The 18,733-nt window shown below is 51.7% G+C and overlaps 2 protein-coding genes across 2 annotated transcripts; both read right to left on the reverse strand.

Annotated features, from left to right (window-relative positions):
• Positions 1-1,427: 1,427 nt before the first annotated feature.
• Positions 1,428-3,869, reverse strand: LOC138727263 (protocadherin beta-15-like). The gene has a single exon (XM_069869557.1). The coding sequence runs from the start codon at positions 3,867-3,869 to the stop codon at positions 1,428-1,430; it is 2,442 nt and encodes an 813-aa protein (XP_069725658.1).
• A 2,625-nt stretch (positions 3,870-6,494) lies between these two features.
• Positions 6,495-9,508, reverse strand: LOC138727264 (protocadherin beta-15-like). The gene is made up of 3 exons (XM_069869558.1): positions 6,991-9,508; positions 6,679-6,810; positions 6,495-6,577 (listed from the first exon to the last, which is right to left on the reverse strand). The coding sequence occupies exons 1-3, from the start codon at positions 9,506-9,508 to the stop codon at positions 6,495-6,497; spliced, it is 2,733 nt and encodes a 910-aa protein (XP_069725659.1).
• Positions 9,509-18,733: the final 9,225 nt, after the last annotated feature.

Raw genomic sequence — 18,733 nt, forward strand, 5'->3', positions numbered from 1 at the left:
TTCTAGGGCCAGTTTGGTTAAATATATTTCAGAATGACAGACAAAAGGGCAAACCACATCCTGGGAAGCATAAACGCAGAATAACCAGCCAGTCAAGAGAGTCTCCAGCTCAATTCAGTCTTGGTGCAGCCTCACCTTGAGTCCTGTGTGCAGATCTGGGCCCCACCATTTATGAAGGATGTTAAGTTACTGGAATGCTTCCAGAGGGCAGCTACAAGGCTGGTGGTGGGTCTGCAAGGAATGTTCTGTGAGGAGCACCTCAGGACTGAGGGTCTGCCTAGTTTGGAGAAAAGGAGTCTGAGAGAAGGAGGGGGTGATCTCTTCCCTCTCACATCAAACAAGAGGACATGGGGGAATGTTTCAAAGCTGCCTCAGGGGAGGTTCAAGCAGTTGGTCTAAGAGGATATTGGCAGGTCCCTTCCAGCTAAAACATTCTATTCAGTCCCATCCCATTCCACCATCATTAATGACGGCATAATTCCAAGGAAATTCCAAGGATACAACTCTCTTATGAGATAAAGGAAGACCTCGTGCCCAATACAGCTCTCCCCCAGAGAGGATGAGACTTCTGTACACAAAGGCTCTAAGTGTCTATCTTGCGAGCTGAGCTGCAATGCTGTGCACCACAATGCCTGGAAATGATCAGCCCCCTGCTTCCTGGGCAGCCTTTGTGCAGTGTATACAGTCACACAAGGGCTGTACAGACAGACAGAGTGACCAGAAGGCAAAACACACACAACCTACATATCTCAGACAGAGACATCCTGAACCCAGAGAAGAAACAGCTCTATGCATGCACCATGTTGTAACGCAGTACTCACAATTCCCTTGATTTCATAGAATCATAGAATACTTTGGGTTGGAAGGGACCTTAAAGATCATCTAGTTCCAACTTCCCTGCCACAGGCAGGGACACGTCCCAGTAGATCACGCTGCCCAAGGCCCCATCCAACCTGGCTTTGAACACCTCCATTTGTGGGGAGCCACAACTTCCCTGTACAACCTGTTGCAGTGAATCACCACTCTCATAGTGAAGAAATTTCCTGACCAGAACGACCGCTACGTGCATTTCAGGGAGCATTTGATTTGTCGGCCCAACCTTCCCATTGCATTACAGCACAGAATAAGAGGCCCACAGCTTTGAACAACAGCAAGTGACACAAGAACTTGGCTGGGAGAACTGGAATTAAATACGTTCTCAAAGGAGTCAGAAAAGGCTATAAAAGTCCTGAAACATTATTAAGTGACTGAGAGTGTCTTTTGTTTGGACTGGGTTTTTTTGGAGGAGGAGACAAACTTTCTTGTGAGTTAGAATTTGAGGAAAATCACTGATGCCAGTTTTAAATGCAGATGAACTGTGCAGGAAAAATAGCCACAGATCCCTTCCTGTCAATACACCTGAAGCATCTGGCTGTGCTGATTCCATCCTAGCTAAAGGAAAGACTATTGAACTCTTCCCCAGAGAGCATCCCTGTGTTGTCTGGTGTCACATCCTCGCCGCTGAGAGGGATATGGGGGAAAACCTTCTCATCATCGGTGTCCCCATCCACAGCACCGTGCTGTGGTGGCAGGCTGGGCAGGATGGGTTTCAGGAACTTGAACTCGCTGTTGCCCGAGCCAGTTGTGAGGTTGATCTCGTAGCAATAGGGATGGGGCAGGGTCACTACAGAGGCTGCATCAGCCAGGCTGCTTGGAAAGTTGCTGGCAGAGTAAATGACATGCTCATCCTTCAGCTCCTTTCTCTTGCACACCTTGCAAGTGATGAAGGCTGCCATAGATGTAAGGAAGAGCAGTGAGACGAAGACCAAGGAAATGATTAAATAGGTTGTCAAGGAGTCACTGTCATCCTCTGTGGCCAGGCTGCTGTGTGGTAGTCGCACATCTGAGAAGTCATTGAGCAGAAGTGCACTCAGTGCTGCTGTGGCCGACAGCGGTGGTCGCCCGTTGTCTCGCACCAGGATGATGAGCTTCTGCTTCACAGTGTCTCTCTCTGTCACTGGCCTCCTCAGATGCACTTCCCCACTTTGGGCACCCACCACAAACAGACCGGGGTCAGTGGCCTTCAGCAGGTGGTACGAGAGCCATGAGTTCTGCCCTGAGTCGGCATCAACAGCCACCACTTTGGTGACCAGGTACCCCGCTTCAGCCGACATGGGCACCAGCTCGCTGGATGCGGGGCTGCTGTCCTGGGCTGGATGCAGCACCAGTGGAGCATTGTCATTCTCATCCACCACAACAAGGCGGACAGTGACATTGGCACTGAGGGGAGGAGACCCTGCATCAGAGGCAATCACCAAGACCTCAAGCTGCTTCAGCTGCTCATAGTCCAGAGGTCGCAGCACAAACACGTGCCCATTCTCAGAGTTCACAGAAATGCAGGAATAGGGAGGCCGTTCTGTTCGTTGAGATGGTATCAGGGAATAGGTCACCTTGGCATTGGGCCCTATGTCAGCATCTGAGGCATGGACAGCTCCGACAAGAACAGTGGGGACATTGTTCTCACGCACGTACATGGTGTATGATGTCTGGTTGAAAACAGGTGCATTGTCGTTGACATCAGAGATGTCCACGGTGAAGGTCTGGGTGGTGGTGAGAGGAGGTGACCCCGCATCTGCTGCTGTGACAGTCAGGATATACCATGCTGTCTCCTCCCGGTCCAGTGTGGTCACAGTCACCAGCTCATAGTAATTCTTATAGGCTGACCGCAGGGAGAATGACAACTGGTCATCAAGGGCACAGGTGACCTTCCCGTTGGCTCCAGCATCATGGTCCCTGACAGTGAAGAAGGCAACCACTGTCCCAGGTAACGCACTTTCAGGGAGGGGGCTGCTGAAGGAGCTCACCACCAGCTCTGGTGCATTATCATTCACATCCAGCACCTCCACCAACACCTTGCAGATTGCTGAAAGGCCCCCACCGTCTGTCACCCGAACTCTGAGCTCGTGTTTCTGTGCTGTCTCAAAGTCCAGAGACTTTCTGAGTTTAATTTCACCGCTCTTGGCATCAATCTCAAATGCTGATTCACTCTTGCCAGCCTCTTGGCTGAACCTGTAGAAAATTTCCCCATTAGAACCTGCATCCTGATCAGTTGCCACGACACTCAGAACTACGGTGCCCTCCGGTGCATTTTCCAAAACCTGACCGACATACAGCTCCTGTGTGAAGATCGGTGCATTGTCATTTACATCTAGAATGATAATGTGAATTTGGGTGGTCCCACTCCTCGGGGGAGAGCCCCCGTCCACAGCAATGAGACTGAAACTCATCTCTGCCTGCTCCTCCCTGTCTAGAGGCTTTTCCAAAATGAGTTCAACATATTGATCGTCGTCATTCCGGCTCCCAAAGGAGACACTAAAGTACTCGTTCTCGGGAGAGATGCTGTAACCTTGGACGCTGTTGCTACCAATATCCAGGTCCACAGCGCCCTCTAGAGGAAAACGCGAGCCGGGGTCGGTCCTCTCTGGGATCCTAAGCGTGGTCTGCTCGTCCGGGAAGCGGGGCGAGTGGTCGTTGACGTCCCGCACGGCCACCTCGATGCGGAAGAACTGCAGCGGGTCGGCCAGCAGCAGCTCCAAGGGCAGCGTGCAGGCGGGCGCCTGGGCGCACAGCTCCTCCCGGTCGAGCCTCTCGGCCACGACGAGGCGGCCGGTGGCGCGGTCCAAGCGCAAGCGCTGCCGGCCGTCCTCCGAGGCCAGGCGGGCGCGGCGAGCCGAGAGCTGCGCCGGGGCCAGCCCCGCGTCCTCGGCCACGTCGGCTACGAGCGAGCCGCTCGGCGCCTCCTCGGCTACGGAGTAGCGCAGGGGCTGGGAGCGAGCGTGCGGCAGCGAGAGGAGAGCAGAGAGACAAAGCACTTGCCTTGCGATCGCCATGGCGGGGCGGCGGGCGGGCTCCGGCGGGCGGCTCGGGCGCGCGGTCCTCGGCGGCGAGCGGCGCCCGGCAGCGGCGAGGGCGGCGGCGAGGGCGGCGGCGAGGGCGGGCGGGCTCCCTGGGGCCGAGTGCGGCTGGCGGCCCGGCAGCGGCTGGCCCGGGGCCCCGCTCGCCGCCGCTCGCCGCCGCCCGGCTGCGCTGCGCTGGGCAGGGCCGGGCCGGGCTCGGGCGCCTCCCCGCCCGCAGCCGCTCGGCGCCGCCTTGGCCGGGAGCTCCCCCCTGCGGGCCGCGGCGGGACTGCGCCTCCCGCCACCGCCACCGCGCTTCCCTCTCGCCGAGACACACGCTCCGCGCTCCGCTCGCCGCACCCGGCGGCCTTGCAAGGGCTCCAGAGGGCTTTGTGCTCAGCGACCGGGCTGAGCTCCTGCCCCGGGGGGAGGAGGCGGCGCCGCAGGGCTGGGAGATAAAAGGCAGCGAAGCGCACAGGGAGGTCACTAATTAGAGCCCCGGATACACAAACGCTAACGGTCCGCAGCTAACGGAGACAGCAGCAAAGCCCAGGGATCTAAGGACACGCAGCGATGGGACATTGAAGGTACCGTTCAAGAGAAATAAGCACAGAAAAGGTGATGTAGGAAAAAGCTATCTTAAAGATGAGCATCCAGGTTTCAGTATTTCCCTTAATATTTAGAAGTAATTGAGGGGATTGAAACCACGGACTTCGAACTGATGGATCGAAGACATTTTATTGACTTAGCTGTTTCTTTATAACCCTTTTTGGTTACATAACTGGGTGCCCACGAGGGTATCTACAGTGTATTATTAGCTAAAGCTAACTGGCCACAAAGCTATATTATTGGTTAAAATACTGCGCATGATAAAAAAAGAAGTTACACAAAAATTGACTAAGTTGATAGTTCTCATACGTTGTTTTTCTGTCAGTTCGTACCTGATTCCACCGAACTAGCTCTTGTGTTCCTTTCAGCTGGCTTTTCTTTATCAGAAGACTGCCTCTGTTTTAGGGACTTCTCAGAGTTGCTCGGTATCAACTAGGCCCATAGCAGCAAGGCCTTCTTCTCTGTAAAATGTCTCCACAAGTAATAACGCTCTCACAGTCATGCACGGAATCTGTGAGTTATCGACATGCAACACAGTCCTCGCCCTCCGTCCATGTCACAATTACAGAACACCTATATGAAGAAAACCAGGCGGTGGGGCCGTTACTCCCCTCTGTTCCTTAACCCCTACGGTTTTGAGAACCAGGTCGAGGTCCAGCTGCCCTCCTCCTTTACATTGATAGGCTTGATCTAAGGGCAACGCTCAGAGCTGGATGCAGAGGAGCGCGAGAAGTGAGGACTTGGAGGGCAGCTGAGACGAGCCTGATCCTCCTAGGAGGCCCGCAGCAGCAGCTCTCAGACACTCTCTAAACTAGAAGCTGGCATAAACATTGCCTTGGATGAACAGAAAGTGACCCATGGCAAAGGGCAATTTTTTTCTGAAATGCACCGGGATTGTTCCTCCCGATTCCAAAGAGAGAGGCTGCTCGAAGGCGCTTTAAGCAGCATCTCTTGGACCTCTGCTTCCCACAGAAAATCGCCCTCCACCCTTCTCTGCCTTCAGAGGATGTCCAAGTCGCTCTGATTTCCCCTGCATAAAGTCTACTCCACAATGCACGCATTGAGTCTCGAAATTCTGCTCTTCGGTGCCCTTCCCTCTCGCGGAGACTCGCGCTGCTCCTCTCATTGCACCGAGAGCTGACCTCAGATCACGCTTTTTCCCTTGCATAAAACCCCCTCCAAATGCATCGACAGATTCCTGAAATCCTGCTTGGAGACTGACTAGTGATCGCACAGACACCACACACACACGAGGGAGTTGCAAGGTGGATTTTATTGGGTTAATTGACTTCAGGCATTTGATTGCTTAAATGTGCGAGCGACGGGAAATATCACATACACTTTATAGCTCATTACGGATTAATGAAAGGAAAAGAAAACAGAAAGCTGCTCTACGCTCTGTCTTCTACAGTTCGTCAAGCAGAGTGTAAAAGCCTGTTTCACTGTAAAACCACAAACAGCACTTTCAATTCTCTACTACTTTATACTCAACAAGCCGGAAATGTTACCTTGCACTTTACCTTATAAGAGAAAACGAATACATTGCTAAAAGCCCACGCTTTACAGTTTGAGGAACCAGCGAACTCCTGGTCACCTGGTCTTTACTCCTGGAGTAAAGAGACTGAAGACACGATTCCAGAACGCTCTCAGAAGAAAAATAAACTCAGAAAGGTGATGTAGGAAAAAGCTATCGTGAAGATATGCTTCCAGATTTCAGTATTACCCTTAACATTGAGAAGTAATAATGTTGTCATTGTCGTGCACGGAGTCCCGGGGTAATCAACATGCAACACAGTCCTCGCCCTCCGTCCATGTCACAATTACACAACACTTATATGAAGAAAACAATGCTGAAGAGGAGAACGGGTTTGCTCTCTCACAGAGAAACCTTGTTCTTCCCTGGTCCTTTTTTCGGTGTTTTCCCTGGGAGGACGCTGTCCAGGGACGACAGACACGCTCGCCTTTCCCCTCGTTTACTGAGTGGGGAGCCAAGGGTTTGGATCAGAATTGTCATGGAGCTCCTTCCCCCTGTTTGCAGTGCAAGCTGCTTCCACACGTCTGCGAGCCGTGTCTGCGGAGATGGGAGCTCTGTCCTGCAAGAACGGAGAGCGCAGGTTGTCGTTCGGACTTTGAAGGGAGGCAAGAGCGAGGGGCTGAAAGGACCCGTGGGACACTGCTGCATGGAGGATGTTACTCTCCTCTATCAAGAGAGAGGAGGTGGAACCAGGAGGTGGGGACGTTAGTCCCCTCCCTTCCTTAACCTCGATGGCTTTGAGAACCTGGTCGAGGTGCAGCTGCCCTCCTCCTTTGCGCTGATACACTTGATCTAAGGGCAACACTCAGAACTGGATGCCCAAGACCCCAATAAGTCAGTACTTGGGGAGCAGCTGAGCCTTAACAGATCCAACTGAGACGCCCCCACCAGCGGCTCTCAGACCCTCTCCGCCCTCTCCTCCCGACCCTGGGACTCCTCCACCCCCTGAGCCACAACACCGAGACTCCCCACGTGAGCGACACCCCGAGCCCCCCGCGCTGCTCCCTCCCCGCTCCCCGCCTCGCCCCGGCCCGGGCAGGTCCCTCACCTCTGCAGCCCGGTCGCCGTCGTCGCCGAGGTTGGCCGCCTCCGTGGAGCAGAGCGAGCTCCGCTGCTCGGCCGGGCCGGGGGGCAGCCCGGCGGGGAAGCAGGGCAGGAGGGGCCCGAGGAAGCGCAAGTCGCCGTCGAGGCTGCCGGCGGCGAAGCAGACGTCGTAGACGGAGCTGCGGGGCAGGGAGCCCGCGCTGCTCGGCGGGGCGGACTGCGGGAAGGCGGGCAAGCTCTCGGCCGCGCTGCGCAGGGCCCGCCGCACCTTGGCCGCCACGGCGGCCCCCGCCGTGGCCAGGAAGAGGGCGGACACGCAGGCCAGGCAGACGGTGAGGGAGAGGGTGAGCGGCCCCTCGGGCTCGGCGGCCGGCGCCTCCTCGGCGCCCCGCAGATGGGCGTCGGAGAAGCCGCCGACCAGGGCGATGCCGAGGGTGGCGGTGGCGGAGCGCGGCGGCCGCCCGCGGTCTCGCACCAGCACGACGAGCCTGTGCCGGGGCGCGTCCCGCTCCGCCACGGCCCGCGCCGTGCGCACCTCGCCGCTGTGCGGCCCCACGCGGAACAGCCCCGGCTCCGTCGCCTTCCACAGCTCGTACGACAGCCACGCGTTCTGCCCCGCGTCCGCGTCCACCGCCACCACCTTGGCCACCAGGTACCCGGCCTCGGCCGAGCGCGGCACCAGCTCGCCCGCCGCCGCGCCGCTGCTCTCGGCGGGCGGGTGCAGCACCACGGGCGCGTTGTCGTTCTCGTCGCGCACCACCACGCGCAGCACCGCCTGGGCGCTCAGCGGCGGCGAGCCGCCGTCGGCAGCGCGCACCGCCACCTCCAAGGCGCGCACCTGCTCGTAGTCCAGCGGCCGCAGCAGGAAAACGGCGCCGCTCTCGGCGTTCACCGACACCGCGGGCTGCTCCGCGCCCTCCTGCCGCACCAGCGCGTATCTCACGCGCCCGTTCGCTCCCGCGTCGGCGTCCGTGGCGCTCACGCTGCCGATGCGGACCATGGGGCCCTCGTTCTCCGCCACCGACGCCGTGTAAACCGCCTGCGTGAACTCGGGCGCGTTGTCGTTCACGTCCAACACCTGCACCCGCAGGCTCGCCCGGGAGCTCAGCCGCCTCCTGCCCCGGTCCGCGGCTCTCACCGTCACGTTATACTCTGCCGCCCGCTCCCTGTCCAGCGCCGCCGTCGTCCTCAGCTCGTAGTACTCATCCCCGTCGCCCGTCAGCATGAAGGGCGAGTCCCCGTCGATGGAGCACTCCGTCCTGCCGTTGTCGCCGGAGTCGCGGTCCCGCACGCTCAACAGGGCCACCACGGTGCGGGGCGGCGCGTCCTCGGGAATGGAGACCGACTGGGAGGTGAGCGTTATCTCCGGGGCGTTGTCGTTCACGTCCAGCACCTCCACCTGCACTTTGCAATGCGCAGACAGACCCCCGCCGTCGATGGCTCTCACAAACAACTCGTGGCGTTCCGCTTCCTCGAAATCCACGGTTCCTGCCACCCGGATCTCCCCGGTGTCAGGGTTCAGCTGGAAGAGATCCTGGGACCTCTCCGATATCTGGGTGAATCTGTATCGCACTTTCCCGTTGGACCCTTCGTCGGGATCCGCGGCCGCGACTCTGACCACCAGCTGCCCCGGGGGGCTGTTCTCGGCCAATTGCACCTCGTAGACCTCCCGACTGAAGATCGGGGTGTTGTCATTGGCGTCTAGCACCACGATCCGCACTTGGACTGTGCCTGACCTGGGTGGGGAGCCGCCGTCTGTGGCAGTGAGGAGTAAATTCATTTGTGGCTGCACTTCCCTGTCAAGCTGACGCTCTAGGACGAGCTGTGCATATTTTGTCCTCCCTATCCCGATTCCGATATCGAGGGAAAAATGCGAATTGGACTCGAGGCTGTAGTTCTGTAAACCGTTGCTGCCCACGTCCTTGTCCCTGGCGCTTTTCAGAGGGAAACGGGACCCAGGAGATGTCGTTTCTTGAATCTCTAAAACCACTTCCTTCTCCGGGAAGACGGGAGAGTTGTCGTTCACGTCAAGAACTTCTACCTCCCCTCGGATCAGCTCCAAGGGATTTTCAAAGACTATCTTAAAGAAGACCGTACAGGTATCGCTCTGCGGACACATCTCCTCTCGGTCCAGAGACTCCTTTGCCGTCAGCGCTCCCGTGTTTCGATTGAGGTGGAAAAGCCGCTCGTTCCCCTCGGACACAACGCGCGCCTTGCGAGCCGCCAGCTGGCTCGGAGAAAGCCCCAGGTCCTCTGCAATATTGCCCACAAACGACTCCCTCTCCATCTCCTCCGCCAGGGAATAGCGGAGGGGTTCGGCCCCGCTCTGACACACGCAAACGCACACAAGCAACAAGATCACTCGCCTCTGCCGCTCTCCGCTCCGTCTCCCACTCGCTCGCACGCGCCACAGAAGCCATTCCCCGTCCTCCGTCGTTCCCAGCATCGTCCAGCGGCGCCCGAGGCGGATTTGGTCAGCAATCCCGGGCTGAGGGGCCTGAAAGCCCCCGAGCTCCCCGACTCCGTGTGCCGCCGCCCTTCCCGAGCGGCTCCCGCGGCTCTTTCTCTCCGCCGGTGCCTGCAAAGCCGGGGCGGGCACAGGAACCCGCCGGTTCGCGGCCAACACCCCCACCCAGCGTCGCGCGGGGGAATATTTCCTCTGCTGCTCAGCCGCGGCAGAGCCGCCAGCCCGGCCTTTGCTGCTGGAGGCTGCGCTCCCCGTGCCCACCGGAGCCAAAAGGCGCAGTGGGAACGCTCTCTCTTTGCTAGGAAGCAGCTCCCTCCCCGCAGACAGAGCGCGGCTCTGGGCAGCACTGCCCGGCTCCTAAACGCCAGCTCCTCATCCGCAGCTCGGGGACCCTTCCACGGGACACTTTGAGGGCTTTTTCCTCCTCTTCTGCGCTTATTCTTCAGCACAGGACCCTAGCGAGTAGTGCGGGTCCGTGCCGCACCTCTATAGGATGTGAGAGCTGATGCCAGAGGGGAAAGGTTCCCTAAAAAATGCTTCCACGCCACCTTCACTCCACACCACTCGAGAATGACGCTCTAGGAGATCAAACCCGATTTGTTTTCCTCTGAGTGGGCAGTGCAAGATCCGCCACTTCCACAGGACACTTTGAGGGCTTGTTCCTCCTCTTCTCCACTTGTTCATCAGCACAGGACCCTTAGGGAGTGGGGCGGTTCCAAGAAGAACTTCTATGGAATATGGGATGAAATCAAACAGAAGGAGGTCACAGATTCGACCCCTAGATACACAAACAATAACGGTTAGAAGGGGAGGGAGAGCAGATTGTCCTTAATCTGTTTGAGGGGATTCCAGGAATGTGAGAAGTTAATTATTTGGTCATAGACTCGTGGAATCACCATGTTGGAAGAGACCCACTGGATCATCGAGTCCAACCATTCCCACCAGTCTCTAAACCATGCCCCTCAGTACTTCATCCACCTGCACCTTAAACACCTCCAGGGAAGGCGAGTCAACCACCTCCCTGGGCAGACCGTTCCATTGCCTAATGACCCTTTCAGTGAAGAATATTTTCCTTATGTCGAGCCTGAACCTCCCCTGGTGCAGCTTGAAGCCATTCACTCTTGTCCTTTTCCCTGTCACTTGGGAGAAGAGGCCCTCCTCTTCTCCTCTCCACAACCTCCTTTCCGGTAGTTGTAGAGAGCAATGAGGTCTTCCCTCAGTCTCCTCTTCTCCAGGATAAGCAACCACAGCTCTCTCAGTCGCTCCTCGTAAGACTTGTTCTCCACCCCCTTCACCAGATTTGTCGCTCTTCTCTGGACTTGCTCCAGAGCCTCAACGTCCTTCTTGTGATAAGGGACCCAGAACTGAACACAGGATTCGAGGAGTGGTCTCACCAGTGCAGAGTACAGAGGGAGAAGAACCTCCCTGGACCTGCTGGTCACGCCATTTCTGATACAGGCCAAGATGCCATTGGCCTTCTTGGCCACCTGGGCACACTGCTGGCTCATATACAGTCAGCTGTCGACCAACACTCCCAGGTCCTTCTCCTCCTGGCAGCTTTCCAGTCAGACTTCTCCCAGTCTGTAGCACTGCTTAGGGTTGTTGTGCCCCAAGTGCAGCACCCAGCCTTTGGCCTTGTTAAACCTCATGCCATTGGACTCTGCCCAGAAGTCCAGCCTGTTTAGATCCCTTTGCAGAGCCTCCCTACCCTCCAGCAGATGATTAGAAGGAGAGTTCAAGAGTGGATTTGGGAAGAACTACCATGGGGAAACTGAGGGGAGATGGGAGAGCAAGGGGTCCATTATATCTTTGCCACTCGTTTGCCTATCGGGATGACCAAATTGGCCCCTGAGTATCCCCTCCGCATATCACACCATAACCACCGACTAAAGACTCGGAGGTGATCCTCAAAGCAGAACTATTAAGAAGATCTGTCAATAGAAATCATTGTATGTTGTATTTGGATGGCTTATAGATGTAGTAACTATAAGTTTTGTGCGTTGGAAATAGCCAGATGTATGATTCTGGAGTTCTTTGTGTCCATACATTTTGGTGAGGGTTGCCCTGCAGCAGGGCTGGAGCAACCCACCATGTCCCTTACTAGAGGCGCCACTGATAAAAGGTGAAGAAGATAAGGAGCTGGATTGATACCCCGGATGTTTTACCTCCAGAACGGACTACATGACAATGAGAGGAGTGGGTCATAATCGGAGCTCCCTCTCAGCTGGTCTGAGATTCTGCACCGATCTTGACATCATACAAACACTGAAGCATCTGCAAAAAGTTCACTCACAGCAACTTTGTGGAAACATCTATTAAGACTGAGCTGCGGACAGGGCATAGAGTCCCTCCCAAACCCTTAGAGGATATTAATATTGGTCTAGACTTAAGGTTACACTCTTGATATAGAATTGTAACATTATAGGCAATACACTAAATGTTTAAGTACAGTCTTAAGTCCTACTATGTCTCCATCGGGGTGTGACAATGACCGTGGTTTCACAGTTCTCGACACTCACAGTCTATGAGCAGGCAAAGCCACTGTGTCAAAAATCAGGCAAGCAGAGGAGATCAGTTAAACCAAACAGGGAACTCCTCGTGGACTTCTGTGGAGAAGTGGTTACGTGACAAAGGACACGTTAACATGCACGAGATGCGCTGAGCTGAGACAGCCAAAACGACCTTGACGAGAGTATTATACCACAAAAGTAAGATGACCTTGACGAGAGCATTATACCTTAAAAGGATGTTGTGGTTAGCAGTAAGAAGGAGTTAGTTGGCAGAAAATAAGGAACTTATGTAAATGTAACCAATAAGTAATAACCAATGATTAATCGCGTATGCTAATGTTAGAGACATAATTAACCAATTAGATTTTGCCAAATGTGCTTATCAATGAACCTGAGCAATATAATGCGTGCCTTCTGATGAATAAACGAAGCTTGCTTATCAATCATATTGGTTGTGCGAGTCTTCCCTCCGGCAAGAAAATAGCAACAAATGGTGACCCCGACGTGATGCTGCCCCGACATGATAAAGCCATCTTCACTGGGAACCGCTACGCTTGCTCGGAGCCGAGAAAAGCGACTGGTCTGCAGCCGCCAGTAGATGAAAAGGACGACTTTGCTGGTCAAAGGTTGACTCCTCGCATCTGGATCGACCCTAAAGAGGGGATCTCGCTGCTCGGAACTGCTGCCCGCCACTAAAGATAAAGGCTGAAGGGAAGTCCCGGTAAGGCTGCCAGAGGCTCGAGCCCATAATATAGAGTAAGGTCATGAAGTAAAATAATATAAAGTAAGGTCATGAAGTAAAATCATAGAGTAGTATAAAGTAAGGTCATGAAGTAAAATAATAGAGTAGTATAAAGTAAGGTCATGAAGTAAAAAAATAGAGTAGTATAAAGTAAGGTCATGAAGTAAAATAATAAAGTAATATAGAGTAAGGTCATGAAGTAACATAATAAAGTAAAATAATGGAACGGCAGGCAGCATATGATTTATTAATGTGCTTTTTAGAAAAGCGAAAGATTCAAGATATAGATTTAAAAAAGGAGGTGGCCAAACTGGTCACATATGGAACAGCTAAGGGGCATTTTCAGGACCCCAACACAGTCTTCTGTGTTGAAGAATGGAGAGCATTCGGGGATACTTTATGGGCAGCTGTTATAGACGATGATAAGACAGTCAAAAAATTGTCCCGACCGTGGCGCGCCATAATCAATTGCTTAAAACAGCATCAAGCTGAACAGTCTCCCTGGCAGAAAGTTTTTGAAACGTTAAAGGCGCATGTCGGCTCTAAAAAGCAGAGCGATAATTCCGAGCTGAGTGCAGGATCGTCAACAACTGTACTAACCCCTTACCTCCCTAAACTGGCTGGGCTTGCCTCTGCACCCCCTGACGGGAGGGCTGACAATCCCTTTGATCCGGGTCCGATAGACACCAACAAGGAGCCCGATCTACCCCCTCACTGTCCCTCGGACCAACGGGTGCAACTCAGGAGGGAGGCAGAGCAGCAGGGAGAAGTTGAACTATTGCAAGCTTTGATCTGTGTGCGGCACGGCGGTCTGCGCAGGGAACTAATTAGTGGCGAACTAATAAGGGAGATTCCAAAAACTGTAAGAAGAGAACCAAACCGCCCAAGGTGTCCTAAAACTCCTCCAACATATCCTCTCTAAGAGAGGGAAAGAGCCCTAAAACTCCTCCAACATAACCTCTCTAAGAGAGGGAAAAAATATGATGCCTCCGTTATTACAGCATTTTTGAACTGGGTCTGGTGCCATAAATTAACCCCAGGAGCACAAGTCATATTCGAAACTCCTACCTGGGAAGCAATAGGTCATGTATTATGGGATGCAGTGGCCAGAGGAGGCAAGGAGGCAAAATTCGGACCGGTGTGGAGGGAAATAGTGGAGGTGCTGCGGACAATGAAAGGAGAGAGATCAGCAGCTGCAGCAGCTACAGCGGTACTCGGAACGTCCGGGGCTCCCGTATCGCTTGGCACAGCTCCACAGGCTTTCCCAGCAACCTCACTCTTCTCCCACATGTTAAACATCCCACAACGGGCCCCACTAGAATCTAGCCCATTTAATGTATCTGGTGCTGTCGGCAGAGTGCTCACCGCCCCTGCGGCTGCATCTAACAAAATTTTAGTAAGAGAGATGCCAAAAGCGTTATATCACCAGACGGAGACAGACGAAAAGCCGTCTGATAAACCCCAAGAAACTGTGTTAGTGAGGAAAGATGCAGAGCAAGGAGGGGCTGCCTGTCATCCTTCTGCACCTCCAAAAGAATTAACTCCCGGTAACCCAGATGTGGCAACAACAGGAGATGATACTGCTGGAGCGGCTGCAATGCCCTCGCTTCAAGGGGAGTTGAAAGAGCTAGTGAAAGCATTGCAACAATTGGCTATTCAACAGACGCCAGAGCTGCCATCAGCTCCGGAACACTCTGCACATAAAAATTATACCTTTATGGATGGATCTGGTCCAACTTTCACAATTGCCACAAAAACGATTATCAGTGCAATCCTCAGCCAGACCCTGAGATAGAAGAAGCCCATAGCCGAAAATGGAAAGGCATAATCACAAATGCAGTTTCGGAAGGAGATTTCATAACTGTACCAGAAGCATTCCCAGTAATGCATGGTGCAGGTGGTCGATACTGGGAACTGATTGACTGGAAATTGTTGGGGAAACTTAAAGCTGCCGTGATCCAGCACGGCCTTAAATCACAAGTCACGACATCGCTAATACAGTACATCTTTCAATCGCATACCCTCGTTCCGGCGGACATATGTACCCTAGCAAAATCGATTCTTGCAGCAGCCATCTCAGCACTGCACACAGAAAATCCCCCACAGAACGGACAAGGAAAACTGGCTACCTCTTTCGGAGTAAGACAGGCTAATCCAATACATGGAATGTCTGCGTCCACATGCAGGACAGCACAGAACTTAGTCAAAACTGTGCTACTTAGTCAACCAACAGCACCTGCCAATAATCCCTTTGATCCAGGGTCAGCAGCCTCTGAGAGAACTTTGATTTATTTTCATCAATGGAGGAGCTGTGACCATAAACAGCTACAAACTTTTCCTGGGAATTGTTTGCAGGAGGCACGTACCAACACAGATGCCTCCGCAGCAAGCAGCAGCTCTCACCTCAGAGCAAGAACCAGAGGCAGCACCGAGATAGACGTGATCACCATCATCACAGTTGTGCTGCAGTCATCTGCACTTCACACAATACCATGAAACGTAAAAGGACCATTGGAGGGTAGCTTTACTGCCTTGTAATTAGAATGATTATCAATAATTTGGTTGGGAATCTTTGTTTTACCTGGGGTCATTGATGCAGGCTGTACTGGAATGATTCAAGCAAGAGTATGGATGCTGTCTCTACTAGTGTTATGAACATCATTTCCACTAGTATTAATACCAACAAACAGCCGGATAGTGTATTTAATTTTGTTCAATGCAGCTGTGTTCCAAGCTGACTCTGTAGAGCATGGCTCACAAAGGTTTGAGTCCATAAGAATCCCTGAAATACATTTGTTTTAGTCCCTATAAACTCAGCCTCTTATGTTGAAGGTGTAACCCTTAGTTGTGCACGTTCCACTAATCTTGTGGGGGAGAGATGTGTTAAATGCAATGGGAATAGACATTGGAATTATGAACAAGTGAAAAAATTGGGTACATTGCAAAATTTAGTGGAAAAGCAAACAGATCATGGGCATACAGTCCCATTTAATAGTCCTTGGAACGCAGCTGTATTTGTGATAATTTACATGACTTTTCTAGACAAACTACAAGAGGCCTTAAATGAGCAGGCAGACAATATCGCCGCTAGATAAGTGTTGCTTAAACAATTAGCCTTAACTTAGTGCACTGTTAATTGCATGATTACCTGTTACAAAGATTGTTTATTTTACCAGAATTGACTGATGCTGGCGTTATGAGAGCGATGCAAGTAATAGTTTGGATGCCTATGCCTCCTGACTTTATATCAAAGGGCACTAGAATCACTCATCTGACTTATTTTTCAGCAGTTGTACTCCATGAAGAGACAGAGGCTGTGGTTCAACTGACCAGACCATGATTCTATCAATACAGAAACTACAAAAGACTACCATAAGTGAAATATTTGTTAGACAATCGATATAAGCCTTATTAGATAATGCATGTACATAATTTAAGTGTTGTATGTTCCCAGTACCAGGTGTGGTTTAAATGTCCGTAGTGTGGAAAAAATTGTGGATCCAATAGTGAATTGTATGAATGTATTCAGTTATCTTCGAAATGAGTGGTCATATGCATGTGTGTTTGAAGTGCTTCAAACGTTTGTAAGACTTAGAAATTGGTTTTGATTAATCTTGAAAATACATCTCTGGGACCTTTCAATCTCAAATGTCCACTAAGCCGGCAAACAGGTAAATTTACCTGGGGATCTTTGGAATGAAAGGCTCCAGAAAGAAAAGTTTTAAAATACCTAGCAAAACATGCAGCTGTATGTGTATGAGTGCACCCCCCCGCCGCACCACCCCCCCTTCTCCTTCCTTTCTAAGTTTTTTCTTTCAGCCTTGAAGAAGTCCACAGGAATTAACGGTGTTATCTCTTTAGGGGAATGCCAATTTGTGAGAACACTGTGCATTCCAGTCTCGCTGGAACTAGTCAGCAGTTGCTGGGTCCTAGTGCAGACAACCTTTAGGGATAATTGAGGCAATGATAGAGGAAACTTTAAGTGATTCATTACGAATTATCACTGAGGGAAGAAAAAAGAAGTGTTTAGTTATTAGGCCAAGGCTCGACAATCATTTATATCCCAATCACAAAAGCATATGCTAAGTGCTGCATGGCAAGTATTTTGCATTTGCAAATAGATCTAATAGATTATCCAGAAAGTATTGCTCTCCATTTACCAAGTCATGCCATTATTGAATGTATCCATCGAGTAGTGAAAACATTGTTAGTTCAAAAAAAAAAAAAAAAAAAGGGGGTGGGGGGGAATCAGGAGAGACACTGCAAAACAGATTGATAATTATGGGCAATGGACAGGTCTGTATAAGCTACTAACATGGGGATGAGATTATGCTTGTGTTTAACAGATACAGGACCACTTTGGGCACCTGTGAGGTGGATCAAGCCCACGTTGCTCTGTGACAACTGTTAAGTCCCAGCCACAAAAGCAGTCAACAAGAATGAGGAGGACGTTAACATTATGGATGCTCTTAATCTTATGGGTGGTAGTTAAAGGATGTCCCTGGGTGATCGATTCTTGAAAGAATGGGTGGATAACAGGATGGGTATGAGAACTCTTGGTCAAAGGAGGAATGTTATTTTTAATGGTGTTACAGTTTATACAACGTCAAGTCAATCATATGTTTCACCTGAACACTTTAGTCGAAAAACAAAAAGGCGACGGCCATTCACAGAATTGACTCTCGGCAAAATATGTGGGTCACTTGGGCCAACCAGACAGGCCAGAGGAGCTTTTGTTTATCTATGAGCACACCCAGTGATCCCTTTAGAACATGTTTAACTGGAGTACCTCTTAACAACAGCCATAATGCAACCGAGTTTTTGGGGTGGACAAATCAGTGGAAAACCCCACGGGACGCCAACAACTCGTTATGTAAATTTTCCTCCAACTCCCCTGGTACGAACACGGTTAATCTTTGTACTAAGGCTTTCCTCCAAATCTTAAACCAAGGTAGCGGCAGACACCTTTTTACCCTAGAAAATCCATCCGCAGCGCAGGCATATTACATAGCTCAAGGCCTAAACGTTATAGGACCGGAGCCCCAAGAATTGGATTTATTGGGATCAGCCCCTGGAAACTACTGCTTGTTATTTGGGTATAAGGGAGCGAGAGATGAACAAAAATTTCAGTATAACAAATCAAACGTATCGCCCCGTAACAGTATCTATATCAATAGAACCTTATATTGTAACGAATGGGTAACACCTGTTAATTCAAGTGAATCCCCTATGAGGTTACCACCGGGAATACTTTTGATTTGTGGTGACCACGCGTGGCAGGGGGTGCCCGCACGTGCTTTTGGAGGCCGCTGCTACTTTGGTCGATTAACCATGTTTGCACCATCAATCCAAATGCAGTGTTGCAAAATCGAGCCGCAATAGATTTTTATTATTAGCTCATGGACATGGTTGTGAAGATTTTGAGGGCATGTGTTGTATGAATTTATCTGATCACTCAGTATCCATCCATGCACACCTAAAAGAACTTGAAAGCAATATGAAAAAACTCACAGTGGTCACCAGCCCCCTTTGACAATTGGTTACAGTCTTTGGGGATATCTGGATGGATCAAAGAGATCGTTCGTGTAGGAATTGTCATATTGGTAGTGATTTTTTCGATATTGTTGGTATTGCCTTGTATGTTGAATTGTGTGTAGCGAATGTTGAATAAAGGTTCGCAGTCAGTATGGTTTGTTCAAAAAGAAGACAGGGGAATTGTGGAGAAGTGGTTACGTGACAAAGGACACGTTAACATGCACGAGATGCGCTGAGCTGAGATGGCCAAAACGACCTTGACGAGAGTATTATACCATAAAAGTAAGACGACCTTGACGAGAGCATTATACCTTAAAAGGATGTTGTGGTTAGCAGTAAGAAGGAGTTAGTTGGCAGAAAATAAGGAACTTATGTAAATGTACCCAATAAGTAATAACCAATGATTAATCGCGTATG

The sequence above is a fragment of the Phaenicophaeus curvirostris genome, chromosome 15 (assembly GCF_032191515.1).
Source record: "Phaenicophaeus curvirostris isolate KB17595 chromosome 15, BPBGC_Pcur_1.0, whole genome shotgun sequence".
NCBI classification, from domain to species: Eukaryota; Metazoa; Chordata; class Aves; order Cuculiformes; family Cuculidae; genus Phaenicophaeus; species Phaenicophaeus curvirostris.